A 15757-nucleotide genomic window follows, 5' to 3' on the forward strand; every position below is an offset into this window, starting at 1 on the left:
ATATATTATTATAGTTTTTAATTTATGTCACAATAGTTTGAGCTTTTTCATTGTTGAAAATTTAAGTTTTTCACTTGAATTTTTCATAACACTCGCTATAAAAGAAATAAGACATCTGAAATATGATGTAAGAATTAAGATAACTAATGTGAGAAAATTATTGAATGGAACATTGGAAACCAATTACTAAAATATATTTATAGTTAGAAACAGGAATCAAATTACATGCAAAAGATTTGAGCACATTAATTAACATATACATAGACTCATTCTCTTCTTCCTGAATGTACCATCTGCATTAATCAACCATAAGACATGCAGAGATTAAGAAGCTATATTATATCTCTATCTAATCAACTTTTCCATTCATATTTTTCTTTTCTCCCTGACCCCACTAAGTGTAACTCCAAAACAATCCAAAAAAAAAACAACAACCAAATTTAACATAACATCATTGTCCTTTTCCCCTCCCTATCACAATTCTATGTCGAAATTAATTTGTTTATCAACTAACTCTAGGATACTAATGTATCCACCTACATTTCCACTGTCATCTTCAATGGCAATATTGAGATCCAAAGAGAGGATAGAAAAACTCTCATCATTCGTGTTCTCTTTCCTTTGGTTTTCAGATGATGTTTTTCTCACTGGAGATCTTGACTTTGGCGAAGAGAAGCTTTCACAACAGAAAATGACAATGGCATCTTTGAGAGGAACAGATTCACCACAAGGAAGTGTTATCCTTCCACTTTGAATTGCTTGCTTTAGACCCTTTTGAGAAAAGTAATCAACTTGATCCAAGTCTTCCAAGAAGAAGACCCTGTGAGGGTTCTCATTCACTGCTTCTCCGAATCTTTGAACATAAGTGCTTTTCAACTCTTCTCTTGGCCTCTTCCTTTTGGACTTTTCATCACTGGAATCATCCTCTGGGGAAGAGAAATTGCTCATGCCAATTGTGACAAAGTTACTGTAAGACCCAAAAACAACTTTAGCTAACTCCCTTGAGATGCTCTCTTTCGCTTCACAATTCACACCAAGAAACAACATCCATGTTTCTTGATTGTCCTCTCTCTTCACCGAGAGCTTCTCTCTTTTTCTCATTCCTGATCTACAGTGAAGAACCGTACTTGCAATCTCTGGAATAACTTCTTTATGCTGTGGAACCTTTTTCTCCAAGGCATCACAAAGAATCTTATGATTCTCATCATTAGGTTCCTTGAACATTTCAGTGCTTTCCAAACCCTCCACTGCTTCACTTGAAGAAGCTGAGTTGGGGCTTGAGTTAGGATTTGACAAAAGATCTGGTTTAGGAACATCTCTATCTGGCATGAACATTATGAAACTGCTGTCATAACCATCATCGCCACTTTCACTGTATAGCTCACATTCTTTTGCCGACTTTTCTGATTCACAAATGATAGGCCAATTTAGGTGGCTGTGATGGAAGCTAGACTTTCTTTCAAGTGAAGAAACAGAAGTGGGAGAAGAAGGAGATGATGAAACAAGAAAAAATGGTTTCTCAAAAACCGAAGGGTGTCTGTGTATTGAGTTGCACACTGAATTCCATTTCTTGCACAGATCTTTAAGCTTTGCATTTTCCTGTTTCAGATAGAAGAAGAATAAGTCAGCATGTTATAAAAAAAATTGATAAATATTTGATAATGTGTGGTTATTAACTATGATACAAACCTGAACTTCCAATGTGTCACTTTTCTCTTCCTTACAGTTTTGAAGCCAAGTTGGCAAGTTACTGGTAGTGATAGTGCAAACTTTCTTGCTTACACTGTTAACTATGCTTTGAGCTTCTTTTTCAAAATTTATTGAGCAATCCCTGCAACAAGTTAGATTGCTTTGAACTCTTTCTGCTACATCTTCAAAAGCAGCATCCTTGGAAAATGCCTTGCTTCTTTCTTTAGCTTGAAAACCACTGAAGAAAAAACACATGAGAGAAGTTACTACAACAGAACAAGTAAAAAAGTCTAAGCCAGAGAATAAATGAATATAGAAGAATAAAGAATTACCTATCCAAATTCAAACTCAGGCTGAGGCTTCCAACAGGAATTGTGAAGGGATGAAGCTCCCAAATAGTTTCTAGGGATGGGTGACATATTTTACACTTCATGTATGTCTTAAAAGTTGCAATCCCCATAAGCCACAGTCTACTAGACTCCCCACCACTTACCAATTTTTTAATCTCCATCACCATGTGCTCCACAGAACAGTAATAGTTTGTTTTTTGCTCACAATAATTTGTCCAGAACTCAAACAACCACTTCAGATCACCCAAATAAAGAATAACCCCTCTTCCCACATAGCTCTTCACCAGGTTTCTAACCTCCATAACCTTGTGTTCAACTTCCTCCTTGCTAATGTTTCTGAAGCACATAAGAGGAAGGCTCACAAATTGCACATACCTCAACTCACCAGGAACATTCCCTACCTCAAACCTCTCCATCACCCCTCTAGCTACTCCCTCAGCAATGCTCACACTCTCCCCCACAATAACTGTGTTTCTTCTTTTCCTCACCAACTCACTCAACACACTAGTTACATCATCATTGTGAACATGGTGGTCTAAAGGCTTGAAAAATTGTCCCCCAACAAAAGGTCTAGATGGAGACACATCACCAAGAACAGCTTGATGAGGCTTAGTGCTTTCTGTGATAGGAGCCTTTTGTGAACAAACATCCATTGAAACAGCTTGTTCAACCCTGGTTTTCACAAGGGTGCTTGAGAAACCAGCTTCTCTCATGACCCTACTCACACTGGGGTCGTCGAGAATGGAAATTATGAGCTGTTCCACCTCAATCTTCAAGGCCAAGATATGCTGCTGCTGGTTCTCGATAGATCCACGGCGCTGGTGAGCCTGCGCACGTTTGAAGGCTGCAACCAAGGCATTGGAAAGTGAAGGGGAGGAATATTGAGGAGCCAAAAGAGGGCTCGAAGTGGAAGCTGGCAAACGGTTGAGTGCAACATTGAAACAAAGCTCAAGAGCCTTGCACTGAAGAGGATGAGAGTGACACTGAAGACAAGCCTTTCGGAGAAGACCTGTGGAAGTTGCAAGCATGGCACTAGCAACATGAAGAGGAGTGACTTGTGCATGACCTCTTCTTGTGGCAAGATTCACAGCTTGCTTAACAACAGTTGCAGCCTCAGGTGTAAGAGCCTGAAGCTGTATACTACAAATACCTCCTCTCATATCTTCTCAACTATATTCAAAACAACACTCACAAGAGTGTGTGTGTGTGTTTGTATATATATATATATAGTAGAAAAGGGCTAGGCTAAGATAGGAGGAGTTAATGGAGTTTTTGATCTGGTTTGAAAGATGAGGTATAGTAATAGAAACTAGAAAGAAAAGGGTGGATATGCAGATATGTATCTGTATATGGTGGTTTATACTTTGTTTGGTACACTTATAGCAACGTCTGAAAGATAGATATTGTGTGAGTTTTGTGCCTTTCTTGTCAGTGAGGGAAATTTTGGCTTTTTATATGAAATGAAAAACTGTGTGTTTGTAAAGGTAAGGTAAGGTAAGTAGATTATGAAAAGGTTGTGGTGATTAATATTGTAGGAAGTGCAAAATAAGTGGGAAAGTGAGAAGAAGGTTTAAAGATTATGAATGGAATAATTTGGTTTTGTTAAGAATAAGGTGGTGGAGAGAGAAAAAGGGAAAAGAGAAGAGTGTCTGTCTGGTTGAATGGACAGAGGAAACAGTGGTGGTGGGCTTTAGCTTTTATCTTTTATCGAGGAGAAGAGGGAATAATGCCTTGAATGATTGATGGAATAATCGCAAACCTACAAATAAAACAGATTGCATGAAAACCAATGTTGCTGTTAAAATAATAATACTGCTAACTCTCTCTCTTCTAATTCCTTCCTCAAAACTTGGCTTTTCTCACTCACTCTCTTCTCTTCTCCATCCATGGTTTTCTGTTGCCTGACACATTTTCAGAAATAAGAACACAACATCATAATCCTCTTCTCAATCACACACAACAACATTATCTTCTGCTTCTCTGCATCTTATGTTCTATTGTATCCTAATTCTGCTTCTTAATTATTTTCCTACTCAAACTTTGTCGCAATAACTTTCAACATTCAACAATGGGGTCTGGGATGTTATTCTCTTCTTAACCTTTCTCAGTTTGTCGCAATAAAGTTATCAAACATATTCAGATCAAAAATCACTTAGAACAAGTAGAGATGTGTTTATGTAATACGAAACTAATTTAATACCATATCATGCAGTGTCACTGCGAAAAGTATACACTTTAGAGTAATATGGAAAACGCATTTAATGCATAAAAGTTATATTAAATACTAATCGATGTTAGAAGATACATTTTATTAAAATAGGGTTCAGATGATTGATATAATCTTAAAAAAATAGATTTATTTTAATTTAAGTTTACAAAATTAATTTATAAGATAAAAATTAAAATTAAAATTACAGTAAATTCATTTTATTTTTAGTCAATATAAAATCTGTAACATAAAAATTGAAAAAATATAATTAAATGTTGCAAGAAATAAAAATTAAAAAAATGAACTAGAGCGAGAAGTATTTTTCATTGAGAAGAAAGTAATATAAAAATTAATTAAAGCTTTTATTTTTAGAAAAGAAAAATAAGTAATTCTATGATTACAAAGTTACTTATATATTTGTATTTGATTTTTTAAATTAACACTATAATTAATCTATATGGCTGGGTTCGAATGGAAAGATTTAAGTACATGTTTTCATTGAGGAAAGATTTATTAAAATAACATCTCACTAAAAAACCAGTAAAAAGAAAACTTCACAAAACCCCGTTTTGCACTAATAGGCAAAGTTAGAGTGGCTCCGGTCCAAAACACTTTCTGCTTCCCAAGCCTATAATCAATTATTGGGCTTTGGCTTCTTCTCCCATTTCAATGTGTTGGGTAAGGTGAAAATACAAATAAGGAATAAGAAAATTAAAAAAAAAATCAATTGATTGGTTAAAAAATATTGAAATTTTGATTAAATCCTTTAAATAAAAAAAAATAGGGTTATTTTATTTTTACCCTAAACCCTAAACTATTTTATCATAAAGACTTGATAAAATAACTGATCTGTAGAATGGTAAATTTGAATTCACAGTTAGGAGTGAAGCAGAAGCAAAGAAGACAGAAAGGATGGAGATATTTTCTCTGCACAAAGAAAACAGTGCTACTATAGAAGGTATGGAAATTCCCCTGACACGTAAAAAACGCAACAAAGATATACAAAAGGAACATAACATCACCAACTAAGAAAACATACCCATTTAAAAGAAAAAAGGCAAATAAACTTTTCTTTTGAGTATTTCGAGATAGGAAGTCCAAAGAGAAATTCACCGTCGATTAAAAAATTTATACCATGTTCAACTTAAGACATTAAAAATTTAGTTTTATAATTTTTTATATACTATTTAACATCTTTTGTTTTTAATAATGTGTGACTTAGCGGATGATAAAGCTTTTGAAATAATTCATTGCAGATACACAACAACAATGATAAATCATAACACATCTCACAAATAAGAGTAGAATTATAGATAAAAAATACAACAAAAAGTATTATTATAGGTCTCATATTGGAGAATCACCGAGAGGAAACAATACTGATGAAACGTGAGTTCAATCCACACATAAGAGATTGACACCATATTTAATAAAAAACCCTTAAAATAACGAGTTTATAAGTCTTCATCCTTATATGATGTTCGATTTTTTCACTTTTACTCAAAGTGAGATTTAGATTGACATTCCAAATTTCCAATAATCCACCCTTAAGTGTGAGTCCCTTCACATTGACACTTCCCGCTCAAACTAACCATAAATAACCCTTCTTGTACTATCATTCAATTTAACGAGACATGCTTGCCCGATCCTTTATTAAGAAGAGTTTTGATATAAGGACTCGCCTTAGCTGGTCACCAATATTAATCTTCAACTCTAGTACTACTAATGGGTTTGTTGAGAGGATTCATTGAGGAGACACAACATCAATAAGACATGATTTTTGATAGTCGGTCTGGTCATAAAATAAATCTCCGACTCTAATACAACTTAAGATTTTACAAGAGAGATTTAATGGGGTGACATAATATCAAAGAAATACAAACTCAATATAAATAAACTGTTGACACTACTTTCAATCCAAAACATTAAAACAAAAAGTTTGTGTGTCTTTTCTCATGTATTCAACTTTCTTATATTTACTCATCGTAGAATTTACACCTGTATTTGAAGTTTCAGTGAATTAATGACATGATTGTTGATTTAATAACAAAACTCTCATAAGAAATTCCACCCTTTGCTCTTAGTGTGTAGTTACTTAGTATTTTTAATGTTTTGATATTTGTTTCAGCACAACGAAAGCAATGAAGTTGTTAGGGTTTGAATGGTGAAATATGGTTTGCATGATTTATAGTATAATGGAGAGAGTGCATTATTGTGTGAAGGCAGTGGTCATGTCATGGAGGCTATGGTATAGTATAGTATAGCCAAAGGTATGATCTATTAATATTCCTTTCAAAAGACATGAATGAAAGAATGAATACGAAGGATGGAATTTAGACTTTGACTTGACTTGACTCTATCGTGAAGAGAATAATGTGGATCCCTCTTCGATATAGAATGGACAACACATCCATTTCAAAATCAAAAATCATTTTTACTCCATCATACCTTCACATCTTATAAACTTTTTCTTTCTTAAATAACAACAAAACAAAACCAGGGTTACCTGTGATGCTACTGCAATAAGCTTCCATTTTCAAAACTCATGCCTGAGTTTTGAAAGAATGAGACAATTGGTACCACGAGTGTTGCAGTCAAAATTATGAGAATATTTTTAGAAATTCAGGATTACTGATATTGACCTTTGTTTTTGTTTCCATCATCCGATATCGACCTTCAAAATGCTCTGCTTTGAATACCAAATCACTGTAACTTTTTTCACGCAAAATAAGATTCTAACTAATACTCCTTGAAATTGAAAATCTCCAAAAGTTAAAATAAATAGTAAAGAAATTTCTAAATTTGATATTACTGCTATTTTATCTTTTTTTTTCAATCTTCAGTTTATTATTATTATTATTATAATAGTTTCTAAATTCTGTAATGATCATTGTTGTGGTTTCTAAAATTAGTTGTCACAATTTTTTTTATGATTTAATTAGTCAAATGGTACCCACTTTCTTTTAGATGTGTCAATTTAATATCTGTTTTTAAAATAATATTAATTGAGTCCTAATTTTTTAAAAAGTATTTCGATTATGTTCCTTTCAGAAACAAATTATTAGTAGAGTTAACTTTATTTATGACTTTTATCACCGAATTTTAATATAAATATTAATACTTAATTTTGCAAATCATTTTAAATATCAATATCGTTAATTGTGTTAATAATTTTTTTTTTCTGAAAGAAACCTAATTGAGACATCTTTTCAACATTTGGGACTCAATTGACACATTTAAAAGTGGGTACCAAATTGACACATCCAAACAAAAGTGAGTACCATTCGACTAATTAAACTTTTTTTTTATTTAACAAGTAATTCAATCATTCATTTGTAATAAAAAGCATTGCACAAAAATAAAAAAGAATAATAATTACATAAGGGAAACTAGTTTAGAAAATAAATATACAAAAAAAAAAGTAGATACATACTAGTTTACATCACGTACCAAAAACAGAAAAAAAACTATAAAAATATTTCAACCAATGTTTTAGATGAATCAAACCAACTTGGTTTGACTTAAGTCTGAATAATACTTGATTCAACGTTTATTGAGGCCTATTCGATCCAATATGCACTTGGATTAACTCAACACGACTTTGATTCTTTTCACTTAGTTTAACTCATCTTAATGTGAGTTCCTTTATTTAGTTTGTGTTGGGTCTAACTCAAATATTTCTATATTGAGTCTGTGTTGATCTGAGTTAACATATATAAAGACAGATCAATTTAACATGATTTTAGTTTATTGTGTATATTTGAAAACATATTTAGGAACTGAAGGCGATACTAGCAATGGAACTGGAGCTATCCACTCAAGAAGTAATATACTACCAATGGAACCTTATTTTATTACCTTCACCCATGCTCCATTTCAAATTACTACCAAACCAATTATCATTTTGTCATCCCCACATATTCTCCTAACATATCTCCACTACCAAGACTCGTGATTTGATTCCTTTATCTCATCTAACGCTCTCCAAGATCCATACTTTGAATCTGGAATATCTTTCCATAACCCCCTATCCTCCTTTCCAAGTCTTCACTTCCATTTTTCCAATAAAGTCATTTAAACAATTTCAAATCCTTTACTCCAAGACCACTCTCTTCTTTGATTTTCTTTGATTTTACAGGTGAAATCTCATTTCATCCATGCAATCTTCCTTCTTGACCCATCCCCATAACAAGTTCTTTTGTATTTTCTTAATTATTTTTTCCACACTAACAAGCAACTTGAAAAAAAAAAATGAAAAATATCACATATGATTCCAAAATACTCATGTTTATATTGATAATAGAGTCTAAATAAGTCAATAAGTCCGTCACCAATTTTTATCATGAAAAGCATTAATGTAATATTTTACTGACGTTTACGTTACGTTCGCTTTTAGTCATAAATATTTTAAAGAGAAAGAAAATTAAATGAGTTGATGTAAGTTAAATTAAGTTTATATAAATTTTTGTAAAAGCTAAGTGTAATTTATTGGTGATGAGTATTGTGGGCTTTTGTTTCCGACCAGGTGAAGCCCATGTAGGTCACACCCCTAATTTTCCAAAAAATTCATATTATTAGAAATTGGAACATCACTGTAAATTTGTCAGGCCTTTTCTTCCTGCACTCCTGTTATTATTATTTGTACCCATATCAATGTAATTCTCTTTGTTACACCATGTTACTATTGACATTGTCGTTTTTTTTTTTTTTAAATTCGATGCAGAACACATTTCATATATTTCAAAAAGCAGATTTATAAAGTTTGTTCTACAAATTTTATTTTTAAAAAATTGTTCCAAAATGTATTTATATTTTAAAAAATATATCATTTTTTAATTTTGTTTCAAAAATCTTGTTATAAAAATTTTAAACCGAAAGATTTACCTAGCGGACAACACAGACGCCACTTTTATAAATAATAAAATGGTCATTTTAAAAGTGTAATAAAAAATTATGGAGATAAAGGAAGAAAGCCATTTCTCAAAGCACTTTCAAGGACAATATGAATAGTGATTCATAAAAACTTATTCAATTTCGTTAATCACTTTGGCTCGAGTGATTAAACTTAAAAACATTTATAAAAACGTAAAATAGGACATCAATTCACAGTACTTTTTTTTTTTAAATTTATTTTGCCAATGCATATAAAAAAACGCATTTATATTTTTCTGCAATGAAGAGGAATTAAAACGAAAAAAAAAAAAAAACTTGCAAAATCAAGAAGTATACAGATCAAATTTAAATTAAAGTTAGGAAAATTAAAATTATGGTACCCATACAAGAATATTATATAAATAGAAATTCGCGTATATTTATTTTTGGCAAAGAATTTAAAATTAAAGTATTTTCCATTTCCGTATATTATATAAATAGAAATTCGCGTATATTATTGTTATAGATGTTAAAAGAATGGGAGTGAAAAAAAACAGTAGAGACCGTTGGGAGATAGAAGATTCAAAACGGAGGTTTGGAATTAGGTTTGGGAAGCCGTTTGTCTCTAGTTTTTTGAGTCGTGACGATCCCAATTCGAAATTTCCTTCTCTCTTCAATCCACACAGTAACACGGGCGGAAGCAGAGAAAGGGAGTTATGGAAGCGGAAGGTGGTGGCACTGTCTTCCTCAACTCCAATTCCGACGCCGTTGGAGGTGCTCATTCTTCTCCTCTCTCAAATCGTCTCCCTTTCTTTCTCTGCCTTAGGGTTTTCTCATTTCCGTCTTTTACTCCTTTAATGATTTCATTCATCTTTCACCGCCATATTTTGCCTTCGATTAGGGTTCTCTCGCTCCAATCGAGTTATTGTGTCGGGTATAGTTTACATTTTAAGATCTAATTTGGGGTTATATATAGCTCGTATGTTTTTTCCATCCACAAGATTTGTCGAAGCTCCCAAGTCCAAACGAAATTCTACATGCAAATATGAGAATTTTTAATCTGAAATCTCACTTCACGAGTTGCAGGTGTAAAAGCAAAGAGAGTGAAAGGGGTGAAGGGAGATTCTGTTTATGTGGGTGTCGGGGTTGAAGTTGGAGCTTCCCAAAACAAAATTCTTGCTGATGTAACCAACTTGTACCAACAACCAAAACAACACGTCTCTGTTGAACACCTTCTTAAGGTACATTATATATACTACACTTACATGTATACTTCTCGTGTTTCGTTTTTGTTTTGTTTCTCTCATTAGCTTCATACTTTGCTGATGTATGTTTTGAATTTGTTTCCCAGGACAAGGAAATGTTAGTGAAGCATCTTGCTAATAGAGAGTAATTTATACTTTCTCTTTGGATTTGGTCTACTTTTCTGTGCTTTGTCTCTGGTCTGTGATTTTGGTGGTGATAGTTTTCATTCACTGGTGTTATCTTAACTTGTGTGGACAGTGCGTTTATAGAATCTTGTAAAGCTGAGCTACAGAAGTGTCAAAGCAATTATCAGAAACTAAGGATGCAAAATGCGGAACTTGCCCTCACAAATAGTCAAATGCTGGCGGTATGGACCAAATGTTTTTAATAATAAAGTTTTTTGCTCTTGTTGAAAATCTAATCTACAATTGCTGTTATGTGTTTGACTATGCAATACAGGAGATTAATTCAAGTAGACAGAAGGTGAGTCAATGAAAACTGTTGGTGCTTGTTGTGCCACTTATTGCTTTTAATTTTCTTTTGATGAGTTGAGTGATATTGAATTTGTTGCCATTCAGCAAAGGGAACTTCAGTTTGAACTAGGAATGAAAAATGGGATACTCAATGCCATGAAATTAGAATTGACGGTCAGTTTGATGCATCTCTAAGATGATAAATTGCAAATGAGCAAGTGATCAAGCCTTAATCTTTGTTTTTGACTTGCAATTTTCTTTCTGTAGACAAAAGAGCACACAGTTCAATTGAAGCATGAAACTAATGTTAAAGAGGTACTGTATGAATTTTCCATTATTTGTTCCTTCTGCTAGTGGGTCTTCATTCCCTTCTTAGTGGCACGGCAACAATTCACCTTTTATCTTAACAACTATTAGGTGAGAGCATGCCCCAATAAGCAGTCAGTTCAGTCATTCCCAGAAGATAACCGGGGGAATGCAAAAAGGAGGAGAGTGTCCAAACCTCGATGTACGGTAGTGGACCCACTTCGTGTGTGAGTGTGTGTGTGTGCAAGCATTTTTAATGTAAATCTCTAAAGAGGTCTTTCTCTCATGCAGCCTCTGCACCTGCCGTAAGTAAACAAGTCAAATCCATGGAAAGGGTCGACAACCAAAGGTATGAGTTTGAGTTTGTTTACTACGTTGCACTAATTTCTGAATTCCAAAATTTGACTTTGTACACTACATACAAGTTACTACTAAGGAACAAGGTAGCTCATATAAGTCCCTTGAATATACAATGCAGGTATAGTTTGAGAAGGCAATCCACTGGGTTGAAAGATGAAAAACCAGAACCAACAGAAGATTCAGTGGAGGTTGTTGAAGTAAAAAAAGATATTTCAAAGGCTAATGAAAGTGGGACCACATCGTTGGAGTCCAAGGTTCATGACGAAGCCAGGGAAGCTACAGAATGTAACTTTACACAACTTGTCCACTTTCTTACTTTCGTGCAGTCTTGCTATATCGAGCCTTATGCATATTCTTTGCATGCAGCTTCAAGACCTACTAACACTGAACCAGTTCACGCCAAAAAGAACATTGAAAACAAGAGGTAAGCTTATACTCCCACGTTATGATTGAATTTAATAGCTGGAATTTGTGACTAATTTAGACAATAAAAAACCTGCTTATACCTATCATTGAGAGTTATCTACAGGAATAGTACGAGAAGACAAACTAACAGGTTCAAGCCAGAGAATCCAGAGCCAACAGAGGACTTAATTGTGTTAGATGATGCAAAATTTAATGTCTCCCAATTATCTGATGATGTGTCAGAAAAATGTTGTCCAACGTCAACATTAACTTCTGGACAAGAAAACAATTCCTGTTCATTTGAGTCTCAGGAAAATCGCAGATCATCTGTTGGGCGGCCATTGCGTCGCACAGTTGAGAAGGTTGTGTCCTACAAGGAAGTTCCAATCAATGTGAAGATGCGCAGAGATAAATCAGGCAATTTCATTGTGAACAACTCTGCATGAGAATGAAGTGGAAACTGCTCATGCTGGACATCCAGTTACATAGTACAGTGGTGGTAGTGTTCTGTTGTTTTTTTGAATTGTAGCTTCTTGTGTTAGGTCCTTGCATCATTGAAAACTGATGTAGCTTATTTGATCCGTTTGTTGATTTTCCTGGCTTATTCCTTCCCTTAATACTGTAAATTTAAATTAAGTGGTAGATTTTCAAAAAGGGAGCGAAGTAACTTTCTGTTTTCAAAGTGAGAAAAGGAGTTCACGGCCAAAAAATGTAAGGTAGGAGTGGATCATGTGGGTAGAGAATCATTATCTTTTTGCAAATTTAATTTTACCTGAACTCCATTTTGTCGAGAATCTAGTTTACAAACTATTTTTATTAAGATAAATTTATCAAAAAAGCAATATTGATAAAAAAATTCAGATTCGTAGGTAGGAAAGCTTGAAGATATTAGTTTATAATTACATAACTATTTTATTTATAGAAGTATCGTATAGATTAGCATACATTATGAATATTGGAGCGTGAAACGTGAGTTTGCACGCAGCCGAATACGTTCAAATCGAGAGAAAATGAAAGTTTAACATGTGTATCCTTATTTTATTTTCCAAAACTTACAAAATTAATAAAAACGAAAAAAGAGGAGTTCCTAGATAATGAATGTAGAGCTAATAATTGGATGAAATTTGACTGAACAATAGATATCAGGATTCAAGACGGTTAGGGTCTGTTTGTTTTTTGCATCTAAATTTCAATTCCTTTCACCTTGTTTTGTTTGAATATAAAAATTTATTGTTGAGATTAATTCAAGTAATTATGAAGACTAATTTTACCCAGCTTTAGAACAAGTCTGTAAATTGCTTTTATCTCACCTCTATGGATTAAATTGGGTATCCAAAAGAAAGTTTCATTTGGGTCTTGGCGTAAAAGTTTATTCTTTTGCCTTTTGCAGCTCTGTATTTTCTTCTTCCACCTACATTATTAACCAAATAAAATCTTCACATTAAATGTTCCAAAAATTTTATCAGATTTCATACACCTTAAGCAACTCTCTTTGCCAATCCTTTCTACCAAGCCTTGTTGCCAATACCACCATAATGAGAATGCAAATATTGGCTCTCACCAGAAAAAGTCACACCAACCATTATATTTTACTATGATAACATTTATTTACACATATAAAACAGACTTACTAAAAGAAAATGCTTAACATCATATACACCGTCATAGCAACAAAACAATATAAAATATCTCAATAAACCACACATAATACTTTTGGGGTATTTAAAAGGTAAATTGTAATTTTATTTTATTATAAATATGTTAAGAAGTAGATTTTAAATCTAATTCAATTTTAGTTATATAATGATTTTATTTTTAGTTAGTATGAATTTTCTTATAATATAGTATTTGATTTTAAGAATTGATATTTTATTTTTTGATATATTATTAGTTACGGAGGTATACGTATAAATAGAAAAATAGAAAAATGATAGCATCTTATATTGAAAATGAAATTTATAAGTTCGTGAGTTGCATGTTTATTTTTCTAATGAAGTGTTCATATACGTTGTTTAATTGGAGATGTGTCCATCATCTTCTAAATAAATAAGAGAAAAAAAAATATTAATATCACTTCCATTATGAATGAAGACTATAACTTGTAAAGATGACAGAGAAACTGTGCACATGAAAGTATTGCCTAAATCTAAATTAAAGGAATTAAACGTATATAAAAATAACTAAAAAACATAAACATCTTATAGTCTTTTTTAATCGGATAATGCAGACATTCAAGAATCAATTTTAACTTCCATTAATTTAAATAGGCCTAGATACACCAAATTGAAAAGATAAATCTTTGATAATATCTAGTTTATATACTCTGTACAAAATTTGAAATTCAAAAGAAAAAACTCGTAATCACTTATATCACTGGTCTTGTTAGGTTATACCAGTTGCTTTCTCAGAACAGTAGTGCTCAAGCTATTTTTTTTTTCCACCTTATGCCTTCATATTCTCTCATGCATTATGATTATTCATCATGAAAACTTTAGAATCAGAGAAATTGCATGAGGGATACTACAGTGTAAAAAGTGTTTCTTTAGGAAACCCTCACACCAAAATTTGAAAGAATGTAAGATTTAATAGACAGAAAAAGCAAAAAGTATCGTGCTTTTGTTAGATTTATTTTTTTGGATTAACAAAAATGTAAATATAAATTTGTTTGTTTTTTTAGATAAAGAGTTGGGGGTTAATTAGCCAAATCGTACATAATTAGATTTGAAAGAGTTGGGTTAGTTGCGTGGGCCTTCCATCTATAGCTTCCTCACATGCAAACGGAGACAAAAAGTATCTCATTTCCCCAACATTCTAAAGCTCAAAACCGCGTCACTGCACGAATCAATAACTAATTAACATTAATTAACCAACATAATTTAATTATTATCAAATGCGTGTTCACAGAGTTTTGGATCTTTCTTTTCACAAGGAAACGGTCTCGGTTCAATTTGCAATACATTGGATTTTTTTTTTCTCCAATAAAGTTATTTTGGTTCAATAAATACTAAAGAAAATCAATTTAGAATTTAAAATATGCCATGATGATATAGTTGAAGAAGAATATTGTACTACATCAATCAATTTACTTTAAGTGGTGGTTCCATGTGATTATGTACTTGCATTATCAAAAAAAAAAAAAAATCTATGAAAGAATAAAATGTACTAATTAATTCCATTTTCATGAGCAACGGTTATATGCTTTTCATTTCTCATCAATTAACTATTCCTTCACGGAGGAAAATAACCCACCACCTAGATTACATCAAATAATTAATTATCATATAAAATAATGTCTAAGAATCTTATCCTATCAGGTACAAAGATAAAGATAATCTTTGCCAATTATTGCAATGTTTCATGCACGCTTAACGCCACCATCACTTTTCTTTACCCTAGTTCATCAATACTTCATAAGCTACCAAATCACTACTTCTAGAGAACCCTGCAGATTCCTTTTCTGGGAATTTCGTTTCCCCCCCCCCCCCCCCCCCCCCCCCTTTTTTTTTTCCTAAGCTATAGATATATAGTTGTTGATTATGTTTTGAGAATTTTCACACAAATGGTGTCAGAAATTGTGGCTTTTAAATAAATAAAAATTGTTACCTGGTTCCCATAAAGTTTTGTTGGATATTGATTTTGTAGATAGCAGAAAATGCTATCCAATGTATTGGTAGACAAACGTCGAGGGTTTATTTGTTTTTTGTTGAAGGAAAGTAAGCAAAAATTTGTCTGTATGCGTAGCATTCTTCATTCTGCAACTTTGGTGCATGGATATTAGGAAACCAAGTGTGAAGAGGGTGTGTGAGGACCCACACGGTTGCAATGAGATCCATGGCAACATTTTCTTA

At 32.8% G+C, this 15757-nt stretch overlaps 2 protein-coding genes across 4 annotated transcripts; one reads left to right on the top strand and one right to left on the bottom strand.

Moving 5' to 3' along the window:
* Positions 1–235: 235 nt before the first annotated feature.
* On the bottom strand, positions 236–3567 carry LOC114192285 (protein SMAX1-LIKE 3-like). The gene is made up of 3 exons (XM_028081963.1): positions 2022–3567; positions 1690–1927; positions 236–1599 (listed from the first exon to the last, which is right to left on the bottom strand). The coding sequence occupies exons 1-3, from the start codon at positions 3197–3199 to the stop codon at positions 475–477; spliced, it is 2541 nt and encodes an 846-aa protein (XP_027937764.1). The 5' UTR covers positions 3200–3567; the 3' UTR covers positions 236–474.
* Positions 3568–9660: 6093 nt separating this feature from the next.
* LOC114190247 (shugoshin-1-like) lies at positions 9661–12511 on the top strand. Of its 3 annotated transcripts, none has more exons than XM_028079054.1 (12): positions 9661–9894; positions 10207–10361; positions 10472–10509; positions 10624–10732; positions 10825–10848; positions 10944–11012; positions 11106–11153; positions 11256–11346; positions 11436–11493; positions 11623–11789; positions 11871–11928; positions 12034–12511. In XM_028079054.1, exons 1-12 carry the CDS (start codon positions 9837–9839, stop codon positions 12353–12355), a joined length of 1197 nt encoding a protein of 398 aa, XP_027934855.1. In that variant the 5' UTR covers positions 9661–9836; the 3' UTR covers positions 12356–12511. The 3 variants fall into 3 exon arrangements, with proteins under 3 accessions (XP_027934855.1, XP_027934856.1, XP_027934857.1); XM_028079055.1 differs by having other exon boundaries at positions 10472–10482; XM_028079056.1 differs by lacking the exon at positions 10944–11012.
* The last annotated feature ends 3246 nt before the right edge of the window (positions 12512–15757 follow it).

Source organism: Vigna unguiculata, chromosome 7 (assembly GCF_004118075.2).
Source record: "Vigna unguiculata cultivar IT97K-499-35 chromosome 7, ASM411807v1, whole genome shotgun sequence".
In the NCBI taxonomy this organism is placed as follows: domain Eukaryota; kingdom Viridiplantae; phylum Streptophyta; class Magnoliopsida; order Fabales; family Fabaceae; genus Vigna; species Vigna unguiculata.

Excerpts from the sequence above, each read along its gene's own strand:
- LOC114192285 (XM_028081963.1), bottom strand. The coding sequence starts at position 3,199 with ATGAGAGGAGGTATTTGTAGTATACAGCTTCAGGCTCTTACACCTGAG. Across the intron at positions 1,928-2,021 it reads CTGAGTTTGAATTTGGATAG|TGGTTTTCAAGCTAAAGAAA; the intron begins GTAATTCTTTAT and ends TTTTTTCTTCAG. Across the intron at positions 1,600-1,689 it reads GTGACACATTGGAAGTTCAG|GAAAATGCAAAGCTTAAAGA; the intron begins GTTTGTATCATA and ends TATCTGAAACAG.
- LOC114190247 (XM_028079054.1), top strand. The coding sequence starts at position 9,837 with ATGGAAGCGGAAGGTGGTGGCACTGTCTTCCTCAACTCCAATTCCGAC. Across the intron at positions 10,510-10,623 it reads AAGCATCTTGCTAATAGAGA|TGCGTTTATAGAATCTTGTA; the intron begins GTAATTTATACT and ends TTGTGTGGACAG. Across the intron at positions 11,347-11,435 it reads GAGAGTGTCCAAACCTCGAT|CCTCTGCACCTGCCGTAAGT; the intron begins GTACGGTAGTGG and ends TCTCTCATGCAG.